Here is a 21,686-nt window from a genome sequence, read left to right as displayed (position 1 = left end):
AACAATCTAACAATGCACCTAAAGGAACTGGAAAAAGAAGAACAGACAAAGCCCAAAATCAGTAGAAGAAGGGAAATAATAAAAATCAGAGCAGAACTAAATGAAATAGAGACCAAAAAAGCAATAGAAAAAATTAATAAAACCAAGAGCTGGTTCTTTGAAAAGATCAACAAAATTGACAAACCTTTAGCTAGATTCACCAAGAAAAAAAGAGAGAAGGCACAAATGAGTAAAATCAGAAATGAAAGAGGAGAGGTTACAACAGACACCTCAGAAATACAAAAGATTATAAGAGAATACTATGAAAAGCTATATGCCAACCAATTCGACAATCTGGAAGAAATGGATAAATTCTTAGAATCATACAACCTTCCAAAACTGGATCAAAAAGAAGTAGAGAATTTGAATAGACCAATCACCAGTAAGGAGATCGAAACAGTAATCACAAACCTCGCCAAAAATAAAAGTCCAGGACCAGATGGCTTCCCTGGTGAATTCTACCAAACATTCAAAGAAGACTTAATACCTATTCTTCTCAAACTCTTCCAAAAAATTGAGGAGGGGGGAAGCTCCCTAACTCATTCTACGAAGCTGACATTACCCTGATACCAAAACCAGACAAGGACAACACAAAAAAAGAAAATTACAGGCCAATATCACTGATGAACATCGATGCAAAAATCCTCAACAAAATACTAGCAAATCGCATACAACAATACGTTAAAAGGATTATACACCATGATCAAGTGGGATTTATTTCAGGTATGCAGGGATGGTTTAACATTCAAAAATCAATCAACGTAATACACCACATTAATAAAATGAAGAATATAAATCACATGATCATCTCAATAGATGCAGAGAAAGCATTTGACAAGATACAGCATCCATTTATGATAAAAACTCTGAATAAAATGTGTATAAAAGGAAAGTACCTCAACATAATAAAGACCATATATGACAAACCCACAGCTAATATCATCCTCAATGTTGAAAAACTGAAAGCTATCCCTCTAAGAACAGGAACCAGACAAGGATGCCCACTGTCACCACTCCTATTTAACATAGTATTGGAAGTCCTAGCCAGAGCAATCAGGCAAGAGAAAGAAATAAAAGGGATCCGAATTGGAAAGGAAGAAGTGAAACTGTCACTATTTGCAGATGACATGATTTTATATATAGAAAACCCTAAAGAATCCACCAGAAAACTTTTAGAAGTAATAAACGAATATGGTAAAGTTGCAGGATACAAAATCAACATACAAAAATCAGTTGCATTTCTGTACACTAACAACGAAGTAGCAGAAAGAGAAATTAAGAATACCATCCCATTTACAATGGCAACAAAAAGAATAAAATACCTAGGAATAAACTTAACCAAAGAGGTGAAAGATCTGTACACGGAAAATTATAAAACTTTTCGGAAAGAAATTGAAGACACAAAGAAATGGAAAGATATTCCATGCTCTTGGATTGGAAGAATTAACATAGTTAAGATGTCCATACTTCCTAAAGCCATCTATATATTCAATGCAATCCCTATCAAAGTTCCAACAACAGTTTTCACAGAAATAGAACAAAGAATTGTAAAATTTATATGGAACAACAAAAGACCCCGAATAGCTAAAGGAATCCTGAGAAAAAAGAACAAAGCTGGAGGTATCACACTCCCTGACTTCAAAATATACTACAAAGCTATAGTAACCAAAACAGCGTGGTACTGGCACAAAAACAGACACACAGATCAATGGAATAGAATCGAAAGCCCAGAAATAAACCCACACATCTATGGACAGCTAATCTTTGACAAAGGAGCCAAGAACATACAATGGGGAAAAGAAAGTCTCTTCAACAAATGGTGTTGGGAAAACTGGATAGCCACATGCAAAAAAATGAAAGTAGACCCTTACCTTACACCATACACAAAAATTAACTCCAAATGGATTAAAGACTTGAATGTAAGACCTGAAACTGTGAAAGTTCTAGAAGAAAACATAGGCAGTACGCTCTTCGACATCGGTCTTAGCAAGATCTTTTCAAACACCATGTCTGACCGGGCAAGAGAAACAATAGAAGAAATAAACAAATGGGACTACATCAAACTAAAAAGCTTCTGCACAGCAAAGGAAACCATCAACAAAACGAAAAGACAACCTAACAATTGGGAGAAGATATTTGCAAACCATACATCTGATAAGGGCCTAATATCCAAAATATATAAAGAACTGATGCATCTCAACAACAAAAAAACTACCAACCCAATTAAAAAATGGGCAAAAGACCTGAACAGACATTTCTCCAAAGAAGATATACAGATGGCCAACAGACACATGAAAAGATGTTCAAAATCACTAACTATCAGGGAAATGCAAATCAAAACTACAACGAGATATCACCTCACGCCTGTCAGAATGGCTATAATCAACAAGACAGGAAACAACATGTGTTGGAGAGGACGTGGAGAGAAGGGAACTCTCATACACTGCTGGTGGGAGTGCAAACTGGTGCAGCCACTATGGAAAACAGGGTGGAGATTCCTCAAAAAATCAACGATAGAACTACCATATGATCCAGCTATTCCACTGTTGGGTATTTATCCAAAGAACTTGAAAACACCAATTTGCAAAGGTACATGCACCCCTGTGTTCATTGCAACGTTATTCACAATAGCCAAGACTTGGAAGCAACCTAAGTGCCCATCAAGGGACGAATGGATAAAGAAGCTGTGGTATATATACACAATGGAATACTACTCAGCCATAAGAAACGATGAAATCCAGCCATTTGTGACAACATGGATGGACATTGACAGTATAATGCAAAGTGAAATAAGTCAGAGGGAGAAGGTCAAATACCGTATGATTTCCTTCATTAAGTAGTAGATAATAACAACAATAAACAAACACATAGGGACAGAGATTGGATTGGTGGTTATCAGAGGGGAAGTGGGGAGGGAGGAAGGTGAAAGGGATAATTCGGTACATGTGTGTGCTGATGGGTTGTAATTAGTATTTTGGTGGTGAACATGATGTAATCTATGCAGAAATAGAAGTACAATGATGTACACCTGAAATTTTTACAATGTTATAAACCAATGTTACTGCAATAAACAAAAAAACATGTGAAAAAAAATAAATAAAAATAAAAAGGCAAATAACAGATGAGAGGAAATCACTCCAGTAGATATTATAGAGACAAATCATGACTAACTATTTATTTTCCACTGAATTCCTCCCAAATAAATCAGAGAAAAAAGGGAAAAATACAGTTACCTATTCCTTGTAGTTGCTGGGGTGGAATTAAGAGGGACTGGAGAAAGATGAAACACAGAGAACAAAAAATAAAAATAAAAAACAACTTTAAAATAAATGTCAATATCTTTCTCATGAGTGTATAGATACAGTGATTGTTTCATTTGCTAATATAATTTTAACTCTAAAAGAAGATATCTTGTATGTGATCCTTATATTTCCATCTAAATGACTTACTCAGAAACAATCTCAATTTTTATTTCATTAAAACATCGTGTGTACTTTATTACTTTTAAAAATCTTTCTTAGTTTCCCTGACTGACCATCCCCAAAATGGATTTATATCGTTAACTTTGTGAAGACAATTTCCTTCAACAAAGTCTATTGGTTTGTGCCCACTACAAGACCATGCATGAAGTCTGTGAATGCTTCTCTGCCAGCCAGGAGGATAATTTAATGAGAGATTCTTTAGTATTTACTTCTGTCTTTGGTAGGTTTGCCTTTCACTTCCCCACTTTTTCACCTCTCTTCTCTGCACTTTCCTTTTCATAGGCATATCAAAATAGCTTCACAAAGGCTTTGTGTGAGTAATATTATAAAGAGGTGATGGAGTTCAGGACAGGCTACCCCAAGGTGTGCCACTCTGGTACGCAGATTATTTTGAGCTGAAGACAATAACGGCTCGGAAGACTCAGGAAGAACATTTGACCTTCCCTTCAACTGCCTAAAAGGATTTAACATGGAAGGCCTGTTCCAGGAAAAAGTCAATACCGTATGATAGCTATGGTATAATATAAAATGTGTGCTAGAAAGGCACCAAGGAGCCCATTTTTGGCCCAGCAAAACTTGTTTAACAAACATTTGCATTTCCATCTCCATGTAAATTGTCTTCCTCCTTTCCGAAATCCCAAACCACTACCCCCAACATCCTCCTTTGCCTTTAGCTGAAGATATTTAAGGTTGTGGCTTTGGCCATTCTGGCAGAGCTACTCAGTTTTCCTGGGTTTCTGCAATGTATACATGCTATTAAACTTTGATTTTCTCTGGCTAACCTGCCTTTTTAATTATTTGACCAGCTGTAAGAACTTCAGGGAATAGGGGCAGAGGGGATACTCCCTCTTCCCCTACAGAGGTATTAGACATGCCAAATAAGTATCTAGACTTCAAAATCATTACAAAATTTCTCACCAAATATTTTATGATGAAAGTGGGAATATGAAAATTGGCTCTACGGTAATATCACTAATTTCAAGTACAGCATCCTCTCTTGTATGTCTAGAAAAAAGAAATGAGTATATCATTGTTCCTAAAAAAAAAAAAAAAAAGAGACCCAGAAGTGATAGTCCACCTTGCCTATCTTGATTCCATTCTCCTACATGCCCAGAATAGCCATTCTCTTTTTTTTTTCTAACCCAACAACCTGCATCCTCATATTTCAAAATCTCTGCCGTCCTAACTTATCCAGGAAACTCACTCCTACCAGAATCCTGGGGAAACAGTGTCCATCGGCTCTTTGCCAGAAATCCACTGTTTGAAAGCTTTAAATTAACATAGCAATACGATTTCTGGAGGTTTCTTTTCACCCTTGTTAATAATCACGGCCTTAAGGCTTCAGAGGTTGCCTTAGGTGTGCAGGGGCAATGATGATATGTAGTGCCTTCTAGGACTGTATTTCATCAGCCAATCAACTCAGGGGTTATGAACCTGAAGCCAATGGGTGCAGACCAGGGGCGGGGCTTGGAGCAAGTAACTGTCAGTGAGGTTGCGGTTGGTTGTAGCTGTTCCGGAGTGAACGGAATAGCTAGACTCCACTTCTCACTTAGGTACCACAGGATACTCCTCCTGAGGATCTGGACGGTGAGCTCTCCCCTAGTTTCCCTTTTAGGAAGTTGCCCTTCCCCTGTGGTACTTTCTCCCTCAACCTCCCCTCCCAGAGGAACAAGTGCTCCCACAGTATTCCAGCTACAGATTCAGCCAGCCTTCCCTCCTGGAGTTTCCACCTTTCCTATGGCAGCCAACCCAGGGCTTTCCCAAAGATCAACGATCAGCTCAGCTTGAATGTCTGCCTCTCAGCCCCTGCCCCTCCTCCGTTACACCTGCTATGTCAATTCTCCGTGCTATTCACTGGGCTCATGTTTGTTCCCTTTGCCTTAAGGAGAAACTGAGAGGAAAGCACAGTGATGCCTCAATCTCCTCAGGTGTATGGAGCTGAGCCGAGGGGGAGGCAGGGCTCATTGCGAGTGAAGAGGCGTTAGGAGGGCAACAGACCGCGCGCCTTCAGCGCCCGCGAGAGAGACGACTGCCGTGTGGGGTCTCAGGCGAGTTTACTGAGGAGACAATCCAACCCCAGTTGTTTATCTGTCATAAACCATTAAGCAAGAGCTTTGCAGCTTGTGACGATTCCTGGGATCCCACAGTGCCCTCTTCAGGATTCTTTTGTCACCTAATTCCTGCAAAAGGTAGTGATTGAAAGGAAGAAAGACTTCCCATTTTCAGGGACAGGTTGAAGGAGTATGACTTCCACTCCATGAGAAAGGGAACTTCTCAAGGCTGACTGATTGCTGAGGTCAGATCCACGAGCCATTTCTGAGAGGGCAGTCCTTAGTTAACTCCACACCCAGAGAATTGAGGCATTATCTAATTTATTGATAAATTAATGTAGGAAACCTATGTAGTAATTTCAAGACAAACCAATATTTTCTCCTTAATGAGACGTAGACTCATAAACACATCCAAAGTTGTCAAAAGTCAATTTAAACTGAAGAAAGAGTTTTAATTACACTGAAAGTCTGTTTATTCTCATTGCTGCTTCTTTACCCATATTGGAGTTAAATATTAAACTAGTGTTAAATATTAAATATTTAAATTATTAAATATTAAACTAAAGTGATATCAGCATTTACGTGCTAACTTAAGATCATTTCTTAGGGGAAAGGTTTGTTAGGAGAATTTGGAGTAGAGGTTGATGAAGCTGAACCAAGTATTTGCCACATATTCACAGCCAGAGAGTGAAATTCTGTTGAACTTGATCATATGTATCCTTGAATTTCAAGAATAATTAAGACTTGGAGTAATTTTATTCATTTATCAAAGGGATTTATTAGGATTGAATATATAAACACTTATTAAAGTTTTCAAATAAACAATTTTAGAAATGAGAAAAAGGCTTACGGGACCATGTATCCCTATTTTTAGTTTGGAAAACAATAGACTCCTTTACTGTGTTAAATTCTGACAGCATGTAGGAATGTATAACAGTAATGCAGAAAATACTTTTCCCTTTTTGCTCAAGCCCGCTTGGCCCGGGAATAACAGTGGGTAAGTTAATAGGCGACATGGACAATATTTTCCTAAATAGTTTGACGTTAACTCAGAGCGAATATCACCAGTCTATCACAATGTTCTTCTCTAATGGTGGGGACTTCTCTGGGTCAGTGCTTCTAAATAATGGCTGCTCATTAGAATCACTGGGAAGCTTTTCAAGTTCCCAATATCCGCTGCACCTCAGACCAATTAAATTAATGTCTGGAGGTGCCACCCAGGAATGTGTATTTTGAAAACTCTTTAAGTGATTCCAATGTGTAGCAAAGGTTGAGAATCTCCGTCTTAGAGGGATAGCTGAGCTTGCTTTGCTCTATCACTTATATTACTATCAAGATCCCCTGGTCTACTCCAGCTCTTGACATGTTAAAGTGAGGTTACGGAACATAGAAATCCTTTGAGGAAAAACAACAAACAAAAGCGGCCCCTGACATCAGGGAACGAATCTGATACTCAGAGCTAGGTCCCACTCAGTGTTACCACAAGCTGGCCGGACGCTCACAGCTAGTCCATCCTGTTGTCCTGTTGGACATAAACAATCTCACAGAATATCAACGTCAGATGAGGTTACTCTGAGACCACAATAAAGTGAGACAAAAACAGTCACTGTACAACCCATAGAATACCAAACATCCCTTCTCGGCTAAAATTAGTGACTGCCGCTTCTGTACCCGTTACAGCGTTATCCTCATTCTAGTCTGCCTCCCTAGAGATAAGATTTATTGAGATACCCAATCACAGAATTGTCCTTGCTGTCTGACAGCACCTAATCTATAGAAAACTTCATTTCCTTCGACCCCCTCCAAAATTACTCAGCACAGCCCAGATCTACAATAAGTTCGTTCTAACTTCTTTTTATTGAAACATCCCACAGTTTCCCAGGGTGAATGTTCTCCTTCACTGTGACAAATAATAAACCAAACTTGCCAACAACAGATGTGTTCCTGGTAGTCTTTGCCTAAAGGGCACTGATACCCTTTCTCACAAAACTCGACACAAAAATATTGAAAAGAAGCTTTGCATGCAGACAGTCTGATCACAAAGTCAGCACTTTTACATTGATGCTAATATGATACAACCTTTGTAAGTGATGTTTACAAGGCTCTTTGATGCTAGCAATACAATACCAAGTGGAAAATGGCATAAAATATAATTACATAAGGATGAACCCGACTATATAAATAAAACATATAAGAGCCACTAGATGACATGACTGTGGGTGATTTTTTTTTTGTTTTTGAAATGTTTGTTTGCATATTTATTTCAAGTGTTCACAATAAGCATGTATCCATTTAATTTTCTCTTTCAAAATATTATTTTTTTGTAATCAGAAGAGCATATAAGAAAACATAGATATGTATATTTGAAACTGAAAAAAAAAACATTGCTGGATTATGAGAGAAAGTTTAGTAAAAACTAATTGAATTCTTAGCAAGGCAGCCAGATGAGATGCTAATGGCGGACTCTAGAAAATATTAAGCCACTACTATGAGAGACAGAATTGAAAGAATTCCCGGCAGGAAGTTTCAGATCCCTGATATAACACTTTCCTTACCACAGGAAGCAGGTGAGATTGGCAGACTGCAGATATTACTTCTTTTTTCAAACCAACACACATCGTGGCCCTGTTGCTTCCAAGAAGTAACAATGGGATAGAACATGTAATAACTCCCCTGTTCTAAATCCTTTTGGTCTCAATATTTTTCTCACGTTCTTGGTTGCTACATAAATATATAAAATTTAGAGAAGATCTGGCCCGTTGGTGTCCCAAATTAGATAAAAGAAGGCTATGACTGAAGATCATGATGGTCTATCAATTTCTGTCTGGATAGAACAACAAAAGAGATCAGAATATTCTTCCCCCATCCCACCTCTCACTTTGGAATAGCTGCCAGAAAATGCTTCCAGAAGCTCAGGTAAGCTGAGAACAAACCCCTCAGTTGTCCATCCCCAGAGCTAAGTAACTCGCACCAGCTTGTGGTCGTGGTGACCAGTTAGATGAAAAGTCCTTTTGGACGGTTGGATAGATGCAGGGTGACTGATAGCTGAGCAGTACTTGGCACTGTAAGTGAGCATAGGGTGACCCTGGTGAGTCCCTATCACTTGGGGTTGAACCTTTCTATCTCATTTAAATTGAAAGCACCATAGCAGGGCGAGGCATCCCTAATTTTGGCAAATCCTAAGATATCACTAGAAATAATTAAGGAATTAAGGAGAAATATGGGCTTCTTTTTTTTTTTTTTTTTTTTTAGAAAAGCATTAGAAGGCCATCAAGAAGGCAAACCTTACATTCCTTTGAGCCTATGTGAGTTTTGCAGAGAGTCATAAGGACTGGATGCAGATGATCTGTGAGAAACAACAGGATGAATTTCAATTCCAGTATTTCTAATTTCACTTTTTTTAACAAAGAATATACTAGCAGCACGTGGATGGAATTTTTCAGGAGTGTGCTCATAACTAATTCTGAGGACCTCCCTGAAATCATTCTAATATTGTCTTTGATCTGCACAGTTGGAGGTAGGTGTAAGTCTCTTTATTTGAGTTTATTCTTTGGATATATCTTGTAAATGCCACCATATGGAATTAAGGAAAGTAGCAGTACTAGGAAATTAGAATTTTGTTTCTAAATTCATACCTTTATCCCAAGATTTTCAATGAAATGAATCTAAAGGTAATCTGCCCCTGAGAAGAGACATGTAGAATCTGATCCATATCCTTCACCTCCATTGGGTTCAAAGTATTCACACCTGCTTACTTGCTAGGTCATGGTTATAGTTAAGTGATTGGGAGAGTTGAAGCAGAGAAGCGGAAACTCAAGGGTTGGGGGATTTTATCGTTACCTGCATTATCATATATTATAGTTTCATTCATATTTGAAAGTTAGCTGTGCTACCGCTTTCTTCACTTGGACAAAGAATTTTTAAAGTGATAGGTCTTCTGAATGGTTCGGTTACTTTTTAACTTTGTAGGGTGTCCTATAGGTTTTGTCCAAATGACAAATTATACCTAGCTCTAATGAGAAGAAAAGAACACTGTAGAAATCAAAAGAAAGCACTTTTTTTTTGCATTCTTTGACCTGATTAAGATTTGTATTACAGAGAAGCAGAAAACATTAAACTGAAGGAAATGCTGTGATATTGCTTAGTGCACTTTGATAGAAATGATGAACAAAGTTAAATGTTCATTATAGGCTTGCTAATCTGTAGTGGGTAACTATTAATAGGTAGCTAGTTTTTCTTATTGGTCAAATTATTGTAGCTAGTTCCTCATTATTATCTTGGGAATTAGCCAGGAGATTTCCTTAAAGTTTAGTATTTATTAACCTCTCATTGCAGGATTGCTAAAGAAATTAATGTCTGATTTATATCACGTACAAAAACTGCTATAAATATTTTAGTAGTAATCCAAGAACCAATGATTGCTAGCAATATTTACTAAAGATTCTAAGGAAATGGGATACTTCATAGAAGAGGTAAAGCAAGAATCTAGTGGAATAACAATTACACTGATTCTGTGTGCTTAAGTGTGAGGGAGGGTTTCAATATAGGGATATAGGTGAGTAGTGAATGGTATTTCATTGTCTTCAGTATTAAGAAATTATATCAATTTAAAGTTCTATAAATGTGATATTTCGCTGCCTTTTAGTAAAGACACATTTTTTTGCAGCATTTTTAAACCTACACTTGAAAGACTTTCCAATTCCTCTCCCTGTGATATTATTTTTAATTGGATGCAGTTTTGAAATGTTAAGTTTTACATCTGACCAGGTGTGTATAATAAATATGAGTATTTTGTACTATATCTAAGATTCATATAAATACAAAGATGGCTTAAGAAAATTTGTAAAAATACTTATTTCTTCACTGCTCTGCCAGTTGATAGATGATTGTGATATAGATAACATAGGAGCAGATGTGTAGAAAAAGGACCAGGCGTGAAAGAGCTCAGATCCATCTAAACACAATCAAAATAGAGCCTAGGTCTGAAACTAGGTAGGTGATTCAGAATGAGTACACATACAGCTACTAGGAGTGTGAGTGGCTAATGAGTATTTAAGCAGACTTCAAAAGCTTAGATAAGAAATTGGTTAACAAGATAGAAGCCTAGAGAGACTTTGAGCTACTGGTACAGGACTCTAGTAGCAAGAGAATTCTGACATTGAACCAATCTATTGCCTCAGTTAGGAATGATCCATAGAGTTCCCATTTGAATAGAGGCTAGTCTCTAAGTGTGTCTGGCTTAGGATATATTAAGAAATACAAGTGGAACCTCTTACCTGGAGTTGGAAGTGAGGAGCAAGGCAAACTATAGATATAGTCAAGGCAGCTACAATGTTACTAAACAGTTAGGAACAGCTGGAGTCAGGCAGAAGAGAGAGAATATACTTAGTATAAGGGATATAGAATGCATTATTGACACATTAAATAGTCCTCTAACACAGGGGTTGGTGGCAAACCTTTTCTGTAAAAGGCCACATAGTAAATATCTAAAGATAAAGAGTGTTATATAAGTATGTTAAATTTAAGCTCATCTGCCCTCTTGCCCTAGAAGGAGACATTATCTTTATTACACTAGACAGTATAGTAAAGCTGCCCTTTGCTCTGGAGGGAGACACTCTATCTCCCAAAGCTGTTAGCCATGCAAATATTCTTGAAAAGATAGTCTGGAAGAAAAGCAATCAGTGCCTCTGCTCACAAGACATAGAGAAATGTAAGAGACCCATGGACATCATCTCCCAAATGCAGATATCACCTAACACAGTTGGTACTCAGTGTTTCCTTAATGAATGAATGTTGAATGGATGCCCCTAATAGGATTTACAAACATCAACCAAATATTTTCTGATAAACACCATAAATTAGTTACTTCATGAACTGCATTCACTTCCCAGTCTCTATCCCTGCTATTTTTTCACACATGTCTTTTATATAAGCCATGCCTAATTATTTGTAGTTTCTGGAATTTGATATGATTGTTTACTCCTTTGTGGATTTTGTTCATGATAATCCATCTACCTGAAATCTCTTTCTTCCTCTTGTATGCCTGAAAATCTACTTATTCTCTAGTACCCACGTCAGTTACTTCCTATACCTGTTCTTTAAAAAAATAAAATGGGCATGGAGATGTGCATTAACTTTCCGCTGTAATTGGTAATCTGATGGAAAATTAAAATTAAAGAGTTAAGACTGTAGCGCTTATTACATTGTGATGTATCTTTTGCTCGTTTGCTAGAGACAGGAGTGCCTGGCGTGTATTCTATGCTAATAGAAGGATGGATAAATGAGAAAATGACATATTTTTATATTATTAGGTCCAAAGATATGCAGATTCCATACAGTGGATAGAACCAGGCTTATTTTTTGATGTATTTACACCAGTAATTATCTTTAATGTTGCATTTGACATGGATGTTTACATGCTCAACAAGTTATTTTGGCAGGTAAAAAGTATTCTTTTTCAATAATATCATTCGCTCATGAACTACTACATGTTATCTATGTTCAGATTTTTAAAATTTTGCTCTAAATTAGGAAACAAAGAAGACAGTGAACAAGTACTAGATGTGGGAAACGTCAATTCCGCTTTATAGTCTAGAGAATAAACCATGTCTTGGCAATTGTCTAGCATATTGAAGACTCAGGAAAAACACTCGTGGAGGAAAAAAGTAATTCTAAAAATCTGACTAGCAGCACTTAATGCCAGTTCTAATTTCTGAGATTCTATAAGAGAGCTAATATGAAATAAATTAGATCCAGTGAAAGGAAATTGTTGGTAAAACTCGTGGGTTTTTGTGTGTGTGTGTTGGGGGGTGGTGTTTACACTCGAAAATGTTTATTGTAGTTACTTTCTAGAAAATGAGATTGTGTGTATGGAATAGTTTTAAGATAAAATTTCCACTGATTACCTCTAGACTTAAATAACATTGGAATTTCCCAAACTACCATGAAACAGTTTATAAGTAAAATTTAAAGAACAAAATTTATTTCTATGTTTCTACTAACAACCCAAAAGTGCCTAATTCTTAGCATGATAAAGATCTTCCACGATGTCTATGATCCTCTTCTCTATCTCTCAAAATGCCTCCTGTTGTTTTTGACTTCCAAGACTCTCTCCTCACTAGTGTCTCTATTGGGCTGTCAGCACATAGTTCAGTCTGGCCATTGCATTACGCATGTGACCCAGACTGGGCCAATCATAGGTAAGGGGTTTCCTTTTTCTCACTCTTACACACACTACCAATCATCTGAGGCTCAAATGCCATGTCTGATATAACCTATTTCCCTACATGCTCAGGACTGTATGTATACATTTATCATCTTTTTTATTATTATTATTGAGCTAACATTGGTTTATAACGTTATATAAGTTTCATATGTACAACATTGTAATTCAATTTCAGCATGCTCCACCAAAATTTAGTTTCCATCCATCACCATACAATTGACCCCCCTTACCCATTTCAACCTCCCCCCACCCACCTTCGCTTCCTATAACCATCAATCTGTTATCTGTATCTATGTGTTTGTTTTTGTTTGTTTTGTTTGTTCATTTATTTTGGGTTTTTTTATATTGAACATTTGAGAGAAATTACATGGTATTTGTCTTTCTCCAGCTGACTTATTTCACTTAGCATTATACCCTCAAGGTCCATCCATATTGTTGCAAATGGCAAGATTTCATCTTTTTATGGCTGAGTAGTATTCCATTGTATATATGTACCACATCTTCTTTCTGCATTCTTCCATCTATTGGCTCTTAGGTTGTTTCCATATCTTGGCTATTGTAAATAATGCTGTGATGAACATAGTGGCACTTATATCTTTTCTAATTAGTTTTTTCATATTCTTCAGATAAATACTCAGAAGTGGAATAGATGGATCATATGGCAATTCTCTTCTTAATTTTTTGAGGAATCTCCATACTGTATTCCATAATGGCTGCACCAATTTACATTACCACCAAAAGTGTCTGAGGGTTCCCTTTTCTCCACATGCTCTCCAACACTTGTTATTTCTTGGCTTTTTGATAATAGCCATTCTAACAGGCATGAGGTGATATCTCATTGTGGTTTTGATTTACATTTCCCTAATAATTTGTGATGGTGAACATCTTTTGAAGTGCCTGTTGGCCATCTGTGTGTCTTCTTTGGAAAAATGTCTACTCAGATCATCTGCCTATTTTTAAATTGAGTTATTTGTTTTTTGGTTGTTGAGCTGTATGTGTTCTTTATGTACTTTGGATACTAACCCCTCATCAGATATATGATCTACAAATATCTATTCGCATTCAGTAGGTTGTTTATTTGTTTTGCTGATGGTTTCCTTTGCTGTGTAGAAGCTTGTTAGTTTAATGTAATCCCATTTATTTATGTTTGCTTTTGTTTCCCTTGCCTGAGGAGACATATCCAAAAAGATATTGCTAAGACTGATGTCAAAGATTGTACTGCCTATGTTTTCTTCCAGGAGTTTTATGGTTTCAGTTCTTACATTCAAGTCTTTAATCCACTTCCAGTTAATTTTTGTGTATAGCATAACATAATGGTCTACTTTCATTCTCTTGCATGTGGCTGTCTGGTTTTCCCAACATCATTTATTGAAGAGATTTTCCTTTCTCCAGTGTATGTTCTTGGCTCCCTTGTCAAAAAATTAGCTATCTGTAGATGCGTGGGTTTATTTCTGGGCTCTCAATTCTGTACCATTGATCCATGTGTCTATTTTTCTGCCAACACCATGCTGTTTTGATGACTATAGCTTTGTAGTATAATTTGAAATCAGGGAGTATGATTCCTCCAGCTTTGTTCTTTCTTCTCAGGATTGCTTTGGCTATTCAGGGTCTTTTGTTGTTCCATACAAATTTTGGAATTTTTTGTTCTATTTCTGTGAAAAATATCATTGGGATCTTGCTAGGGCTTTCCTTGAATATGTAGCTTGCTTTAGGTAATATGAATGTTTTAACAATGTTAATTCTTGCAATCCATGAGGATGAAATATCTTTCCATTCCTTTGTGTCTTCTTCAATTTCTTTCAACAATGTCTTAGTTTTCAGTGTACAGGTCTTTCACCTCCTTGGTTAAATTTTTTTTTTTTTTTGTGAGGAAGAACAGCCCTGAGCTAACATCTAATGCCAACCCTCCTCCGTTATTTTTTTCCCTTTCTCTCCCCAAAGCCCCAGTAGATTGTTGTACGTTACAGTTGCACATCCTGCTAGTTGCTGTATGTGGGACGCAGCCTCAGCATGGCCCAAGAAGCAGTGGGTCGGTGTGCGCCCGGGATCCGAACCCCGGCCGCCAGAAGCGGAGCGCGCGCACTTAACCACTAAGCCACGGGGCCGGCCCCTTCTTGTTAAATTTATTCCCAGGTATTTTATTCTTTTTTTTGTGATTCTAAATGGGATTGTTTTCTTTATTGTTGTTTCTGCTACTTCATTGTTGTTGTGTAGAAATGCAACAGGTTTTTGTATATTGATTTTGTACCCTGCAACTTTACTATATCCATTTATTATTTCTAATAGCTTTTTTGGTGGAGTCTTTAGGGTGTTGTTTTTTTTTTTTTTAATTTTTTGTTTATTGCAGTAACATTGGTTTATAACATTGTATAAATTTCAGGTGTACATCATTTTACTTCTATTTCTGCATAGATTATATCATGTTCACCACCCAAATACTAATTACAACCCATCACCACACACATGTGCCGAATTATCCCTTTCGCCCTACTCCCTCCCCCCTCCCCTCTGGTAACCAACAATCCAATCTCTGTCCCTATGTGTTTGTTTATTGTTGTTATTATCTACTACTTATTGAAGGAAATCATGCGGTATTTGGCCTTCTCCCTCTGACTTATTTCACTTTGCATTATACCCTCAATGTCCATCCATGTTGTCACAAATGGCTGGATTTCATCGTTTCTTATGGCTGAGTAGATTTCCATTGTGTATATACACCACATCTTCTTTATCCATTCATCCCTTGATGGGCACTTAGGTTGCTTCCAAGTCTTGGCTATTGTGAATAATGCTGCAATGAACACAGGGGTGCATGTACCTTTGCAAATTGGTGTTTTCAAGTTCTTTGGATAAATACCCAACAGTGGAATAGCTGGATCATATGGTAGTTCTATCCTTGATTTTTTGAGGAATCTCCATACTGTTTTCCATAGTGGCTGCACCAGTTTGCACTCCCACCAGCAGTGTATGAGAGTTCCCTTCTCTCCACATCCTCTCCACAACATGTTATTTCCTGTCTAGTAAATTATAGCCATGCTGACGGGCGTGAGGTGATATCTCATTGTAGTTTTGATTTGCATTTCCCTGATAGTTAGTGATTTTGAACATCTTTTCATGTGTCTGTTGGCCATCTGTATATCTTCTTTGGAGAAATGTCTGTTCAGGTCTTTTGCCCATTTTTTAATTGGGTTGTTAGTTTTTTTGTTGTTGAGATGCATCAGTTCTTTATATATTTTGGATATTAGGCCCTTATCAGATGTATGGTTTGCAAATATCTTCTCCCAATTGTTAGGTTGTCTTTTCGTTTTGTTGATGGTTTCCTTTGCTGTGCAGAAGCTTTTTAGTTTGATGTAGTCCCATTTGTTTATTTCTTCTATTGTTTCTCTTGCCCGGTCAGACATGGTGTTTGAAAAGATGTTGCTGGGCCGGCCCTGTGGCTTGGTGGTTAAGTGCGCGCACTGCGATGCTGGAGGCCTGGGTTCTGATCCCGGGCGTGCATCGAGGCACCACTTCTCCGTCCATCCTGAGGCCGAGTCCCACATACAGCAACTAGAAGGATGTGCAGCTGTGACATACAACTATCTACTGGGGCTTTGGGGGGAAAAAAATAAAATAAAAATAAAATCTTTAAAAAAAAAAAAAAAAAAAAAAGAAAAGATGTTGCTAAGATCGATGTCGAAGAGCGTACTGCCTATGTTTTCTTCTAGAAGTTTCACAGTTTCAGGTCTTACATTCAACTCTTTAATCCATTTGGAGTTAATTTTTGTGTATGGTGTAAGGTAAGGGTCTACTTTCATTTTTTTGCATGTGGCTATCCAGTTTTCCCAACACCATTTGTTGAAGAGACTTTCTTTTCCCCATTGTATGTTCTTGGCTCCTTTGTCAAAGATTAGCTGTCCATAGATGTGTGGGTTTATTTCTGGGCTTTCGATTCTATTCCATTGATCTGTGTGTCTGTTTTTGTGCCAGTACCACGCTGTTTTGGTTACTATAGCTTTGTAGTATATTTTGAAATCAGTGAGTGTGATACCTCCAGCTTTGTTCTTTTTTCTCAGGATTCCTTTAGCTATTCGGGGTCTTTTGTTGTTCCATATAATTTTTGGGATTCTTTGTTCTATTTCTGTGAAAAATGTTGTTGGAAATTTGATAGGGATTGCATTGAATCTACAGATGGCTTTAGGAAGTATGGACATCTTAACTATGTTAATTCTTCCAATCCAAGAGCACGGAATATCTTTCCATTTCTTTGTGTCTTCTTCAATTTCTTTCAGAAGTGTTTTATAGTTTTCCGTGTACAGATCTTTCACCTCTTTGGTTAAGTTTATTCCTAGGTATTTTATTCTTTTTGTTGCCATTGTAAATGGGATGGTATTCTGAATTTCTCTTTCTGCTACTTCGTTGTTAGTGTACAGAAATGCAACTGATTTTTGTATGTTGATTTTGTATCCTGCAACTTTACCATATTCGTTTATTACTTCTAAAAGTTTTCTGGTGGATTCTTTAGGGTTTTCTATATATAAAATCATGTCATCTGCAAATAGTGACAGTTTCACTTCTTCCTTTCCAATTTGGATCCCTTTTATTTCTTTCTCTTGCCTGATTGCTCTGGCTAGGACTTCCAATACTATGTTAAATAGGAGTGGTGACAGTGGGCATCCTTGTCTGGTTCCTGTTCTTAGAGGGATGGCTTTCAGTTTTTCACCATTGTGGATGATATTAGCTGTGGGTTTGTCATATATGGTCTTTATTATGTTGAGGTACCTTCCTTTTATACCCATTTTATTCGGAGTTTTTATCATAAATGGATACTGTATCTTGTCAAATGCTTTCTCTGCATCTATTGAGATGATCATGTGATTTTTATTCTTCATTTTATTAATGTGGTGTATTACGTTGATTGATTTGCGAATGTTAAACCATCCCTGCATCCCTGGAATAAATCCCACTTGATCATGCTGTATAATCTTTTTAATGTATTGTTGTATGCGATTTGCTAGTATTTTGTTGAGGATTTTTGCATTGATGTTTATCAGTGATATTGGCCTGTAATTTTCTTTTTTTTGTGTTGTCCTTGTCTGGTTTTGGTATCAGGGTAATGTCAGCTTCGTAGAATGAGTTAGGGAGCTTCCCCCCTCCTCAATTTTTTTGAAGAGTTTGAGAAGGATAGGTATTAAATCTTCTTTGAATGTTTGGTAGAATTCACCAGGGAAGCCGTCTGGTCCTGGACTTTTATTTTTGGCGAGGTTTGTGATTACTGTTTCGATCTCCTTACTGGTGATTGGTCTATTCAAATTCTCTACTTCTTCCTGATCCAGTTTTGGAAGGTTGTATGATTCTAAGAATTTATCCATTTCTTCCAGATTGTCGAATTAGTTGGCATATAGCTTTTCATAGTATTCTCTTATAATCTCTTGTATTTCTGAGGTGTCTATTGTAACCTCTCCTCTTTCATTTCTGATTTTACTTATTTGTGCCTTCTCTTTTTTTTCTTGGTGAGTCTAGCTAAAAGTTTGTCAATTTTGTTGATCTTTTCAAAGAACCAGCTCTTGGTTTTATTAATTTTTTCTATTTTTTTTTTTTTTTGGTCTCTATTTCATTTATTTCTGCTCTGATTTTTATTATTTCCCTTCTTCTACTGATTTGGGGCTTTGTTTTGTCTTCTTTTTCCAGTTCCTTTAGGTGCACTGTTAGATCGTTTATTTGAGATTTTTCTTGTTTGTTGAGATAGGCCTGTATTGCTAGAAACTTCCCTCTTAGAACCGCTTTTGCTGTATCCCATAAATTCTGGCATGTCGTATTTTCATTTTCATTTGTCTCCAGGTATTTTTTGATTTCTTCTTTGATTTCTTCGTTAACCCAGTCCTTGTTCAGTAGCATTTTGTTTAATCTCCACGTATTTGTGACTCTTCTGATTTTCTTCCTATAGTTGATTTCTAGTTTCATACCGTTGTGGTCAGAAAAGATGCTTGGTATTATTTCAATCTTCTTAAATTTATGGAGACTTGTTTTGTGGCCTAATATGTGATCAATCCTGGAGAATGTTCCATGTGCATTTGAAAAGAACGTGTATTCTTCAGTTTTTGGATGGAATGCTCTGTATATATCTACTAGGTCCATCTGTTCTAGTGTGTCATTTAAGGCCAATGTTTCCTTCTTGATCTTCTGTTTGGATGATCTATCCGTTGGTGTAAGTGGAGTGTTAAAGTCCCCTACTATTATTGTGTTACAGTCTATTTCTGTTTTTATGTCTGTTAATAATTGCTTTATATATTTAGGTGCACCTACATTGGGTGCGTAGATATTTTTAGGGTGTTTTTTATGTAAAATTGTGTCATCCACAAGTAGTGACAGTTTTACTTCTTATTTTCCAATTTGGATGCCTTTTCTTTCTTTCTTTCGTTTTTTTTTTTTTTTTTTTTTTTTTGCCTAATTGCTTTGGCCAGGACTTCCAATACTATGTTGAATAAGAGTGGCAAGATGGGAATCTTTGTTTTGTTCCTGATCTTAGAAGGATAGCTTTCAGATTTTCACCATTGAGTATGATGTTAGCTGTGGTTTTGTTATATATGGCCTTATGTTGTAGTAGGTTCCTTCTATACTCATTTTATTGAGAGTTTTTATCATAAATGGATGTTGAATTTTGTCAAATGCTTTCTCTGCATCTACGGAGATGATCATATGATTCTTTTCCTTCATTTTGTTAATGTGGTGTATCTCATTGGTTGGTTTGCAGATGTTGAACCATCTTTGCATTCTTGGAATATATCCAACTTGATCATGTATATGACTCTTTTAATATATTGTTGTATTTGATTTGCTAATAATTTGTTGAAAATTTTTGCATTTATGTTCATTAGGGATATTGGCCTACAATTTTCTTTTCTTGTAATGTCCTTGTCTGGTTTTGGTATCATGGTAATGTTGGCCTTGTAAAACGAGTTAGGAAGCATTCCCTTCTCTTCAACTTTTTGGAAGACTTTGAGAATGATAGGTATTAAATCATCTTTGAATGTTTGGTAGAATTTACCAGTGAAGCCATCTGGTCCTGAACTTTTGGTTTTGGGGAGGTTTTTGATTACTGTTTCAATCTCCTTACTAGTGATTAGTCTATTCAGATTTTTTATTTCTTCATGATTCAGTTTTGGAAGGTTGTATGATTCTAAGAATTTATCCATTTCTTCTAGGTTGTCCGATGTGTTGGCATATAGCTGTTCATAATAGTCTCTTATAATCCTTTGTATTTCTGTTGTATCTGTTATAACTTCTTCTGTTTTGTTTCTGATCTTATTTATTTGAGCCTTTTCTCTTTCTTCCTTTGTGAGTCTGAATAAAGGTTTTCAATTTTGTTTATCTTTTCAAAGAACCAGCTCTTAATATAATTACTCTTTTCTATTGTCTTTCATTTCTTTCTCCTCTGATTTTTATTATTTCCTTTCTTCTCCTGATTTTTGGCTTCATTTGTTCTTTTTCTAGTTCCTTTAGTGTAAGGTTAGATTGTTTATTTGAGATTTTTCTTATTTCTTGAGGTAGGCCTGTATTGCTATAAACTTCCCTCCTAGTATAACTTTCCTAAAGTAGAAAAAAGAGACAGGAACCTGGAGGTATCACTTGATTTTACTTCTCTGGAGAATTGTTTTAAATGGGAATGAATGGTACATTGCTCGTGGCTTTGCTTGCTGGTAAACCTTTTTGGAGGGCAGTTTAGTAATCTCTACAGAAGGCCATAAAATGATGCATGTCTTTAATTTTACTTATTGAAATTGTAAAGAAATAATTAAAGATGTATGATAAGGCTTAGTCACAAGACTCATTGTTTTTATATTACTGTTTTTATTTTATATGGGCAGCGAGAGCATTTTTCAACATCATTACTAAATCCTTATAGTTATCCTTTTTTATTTTCTTATTTAAATTGAGAGATAACTGACATATAACGTTATATTAGTTTCAGGTATACAACATAATGATTTGATATTTGTATATATTCAAAATGATCACCAAAATAAGTCTAGTTAATATCCATCACCTCGCATAGTTACAAATTTTTTTCTTGTGATGAGAACTTTTAAGATCTACTCTTTCGACAACTTTCAAATATACAATACAGTATTATTAACTATAGTCACCATGCTTTACATTATGTCCCCATGATTTATTTACTTTATAACTGAAAATTTGTACCTTTTGACCCCCTACCCCTGCCTCTGGCAACCACCAATCTGTTCTCTGTATCTATGTGTTTAGCTTTGTTGTTGTTTAGTTTCCACATATAAGTGAGATCATATGGTATTTATCTTTCTCTGTCTGACTTATTTTACTTAGCATAATGCCCTCAAGGTCCATCCATGTTGTTGCAAAAGGCAAGATTTCCTTCTTTTTTATGGCTAAATAATATTCATTGTGTATATGTATAATATATATATGTACTTATACATATATAACACATTTTCGTTATCCATTCATCCATTGATTGACGCTTAGGTTGCTTCTATGTCTTGGTTATTGTAAATAATACTACAGTCAACATGGGGGTGCAGTTCTGAATTCTTATAGGTACCTTCAGGCACAATTATCACATTTCCGAAGTCCATTTGGAAAGGAAATCTTAATAAATAGCTGCCACAGATAGAATAAGAAAAAGTAGAAAGCAGTGATGGGAAGGCAGATGGCCAAGTTCCAGTCCTAGAATAACAGAATTTCCCTTCCCATCTTGTCTATGTTCTTCTGCCATTTCTCTGCATTCTTTCAATTGTCTTATTTTCTTTTCCTCTTTTGTAACTTCTTTTTAAACTTTTCTTTTTTTTATGTTAATAGGCTATGTCTCAGTTTTTACGCATAGTTACATGTGTGTGTATATATATATGTATATATATAAACGGTATGTGTGTA

The 21,686-nt window shown here is 36.4% G+C and overlaps 1 protein-coding gene across 1 annotated transcript in view; it reads left to right on the top strand.

Moving 5' to 3' along the window:
* Positions 1-8,935: 8,935 nt before the first annotated feature.
* The window catches only part of SLC9C1 (solute carrier family 9 member C1), an 89,643-nt gene continuing 76,892 nt past the window's right edge, over positions 8,936-21,686 (top strand). Inside the window, 3 exon segments of the mRNA XM_087439423.1 lie at positions 8,936-9,089; positions 10,239-10,339; positions 11,884-12,012. Of these exon segments, the coding sequence (XP_087295549.1) occupies positions 8,936-9,089; positions 10,239-10,339; positions 11,884-12,012 (384 nt within the window).

Source organism: Ceratotherium simum, chromosome 15, assembly GCF_057802395.1.
Source record: "Ceratotherium simum simum isolate JZ-2026a chromosome 15, ASM5780239v1, whole genome shotgun sequence".
NCBI lineage: Eukaryota > Metazoa > Chordata > Mammalia > Perissodactyla > Rhinocerotidae > Ceratotherium > Ceratotherium simum.
The sequence above is the reverse complement of the archived record's forward strand: the minus strand, read 5'-3'. Positions and strand labels throughout refer to the sequence as shown.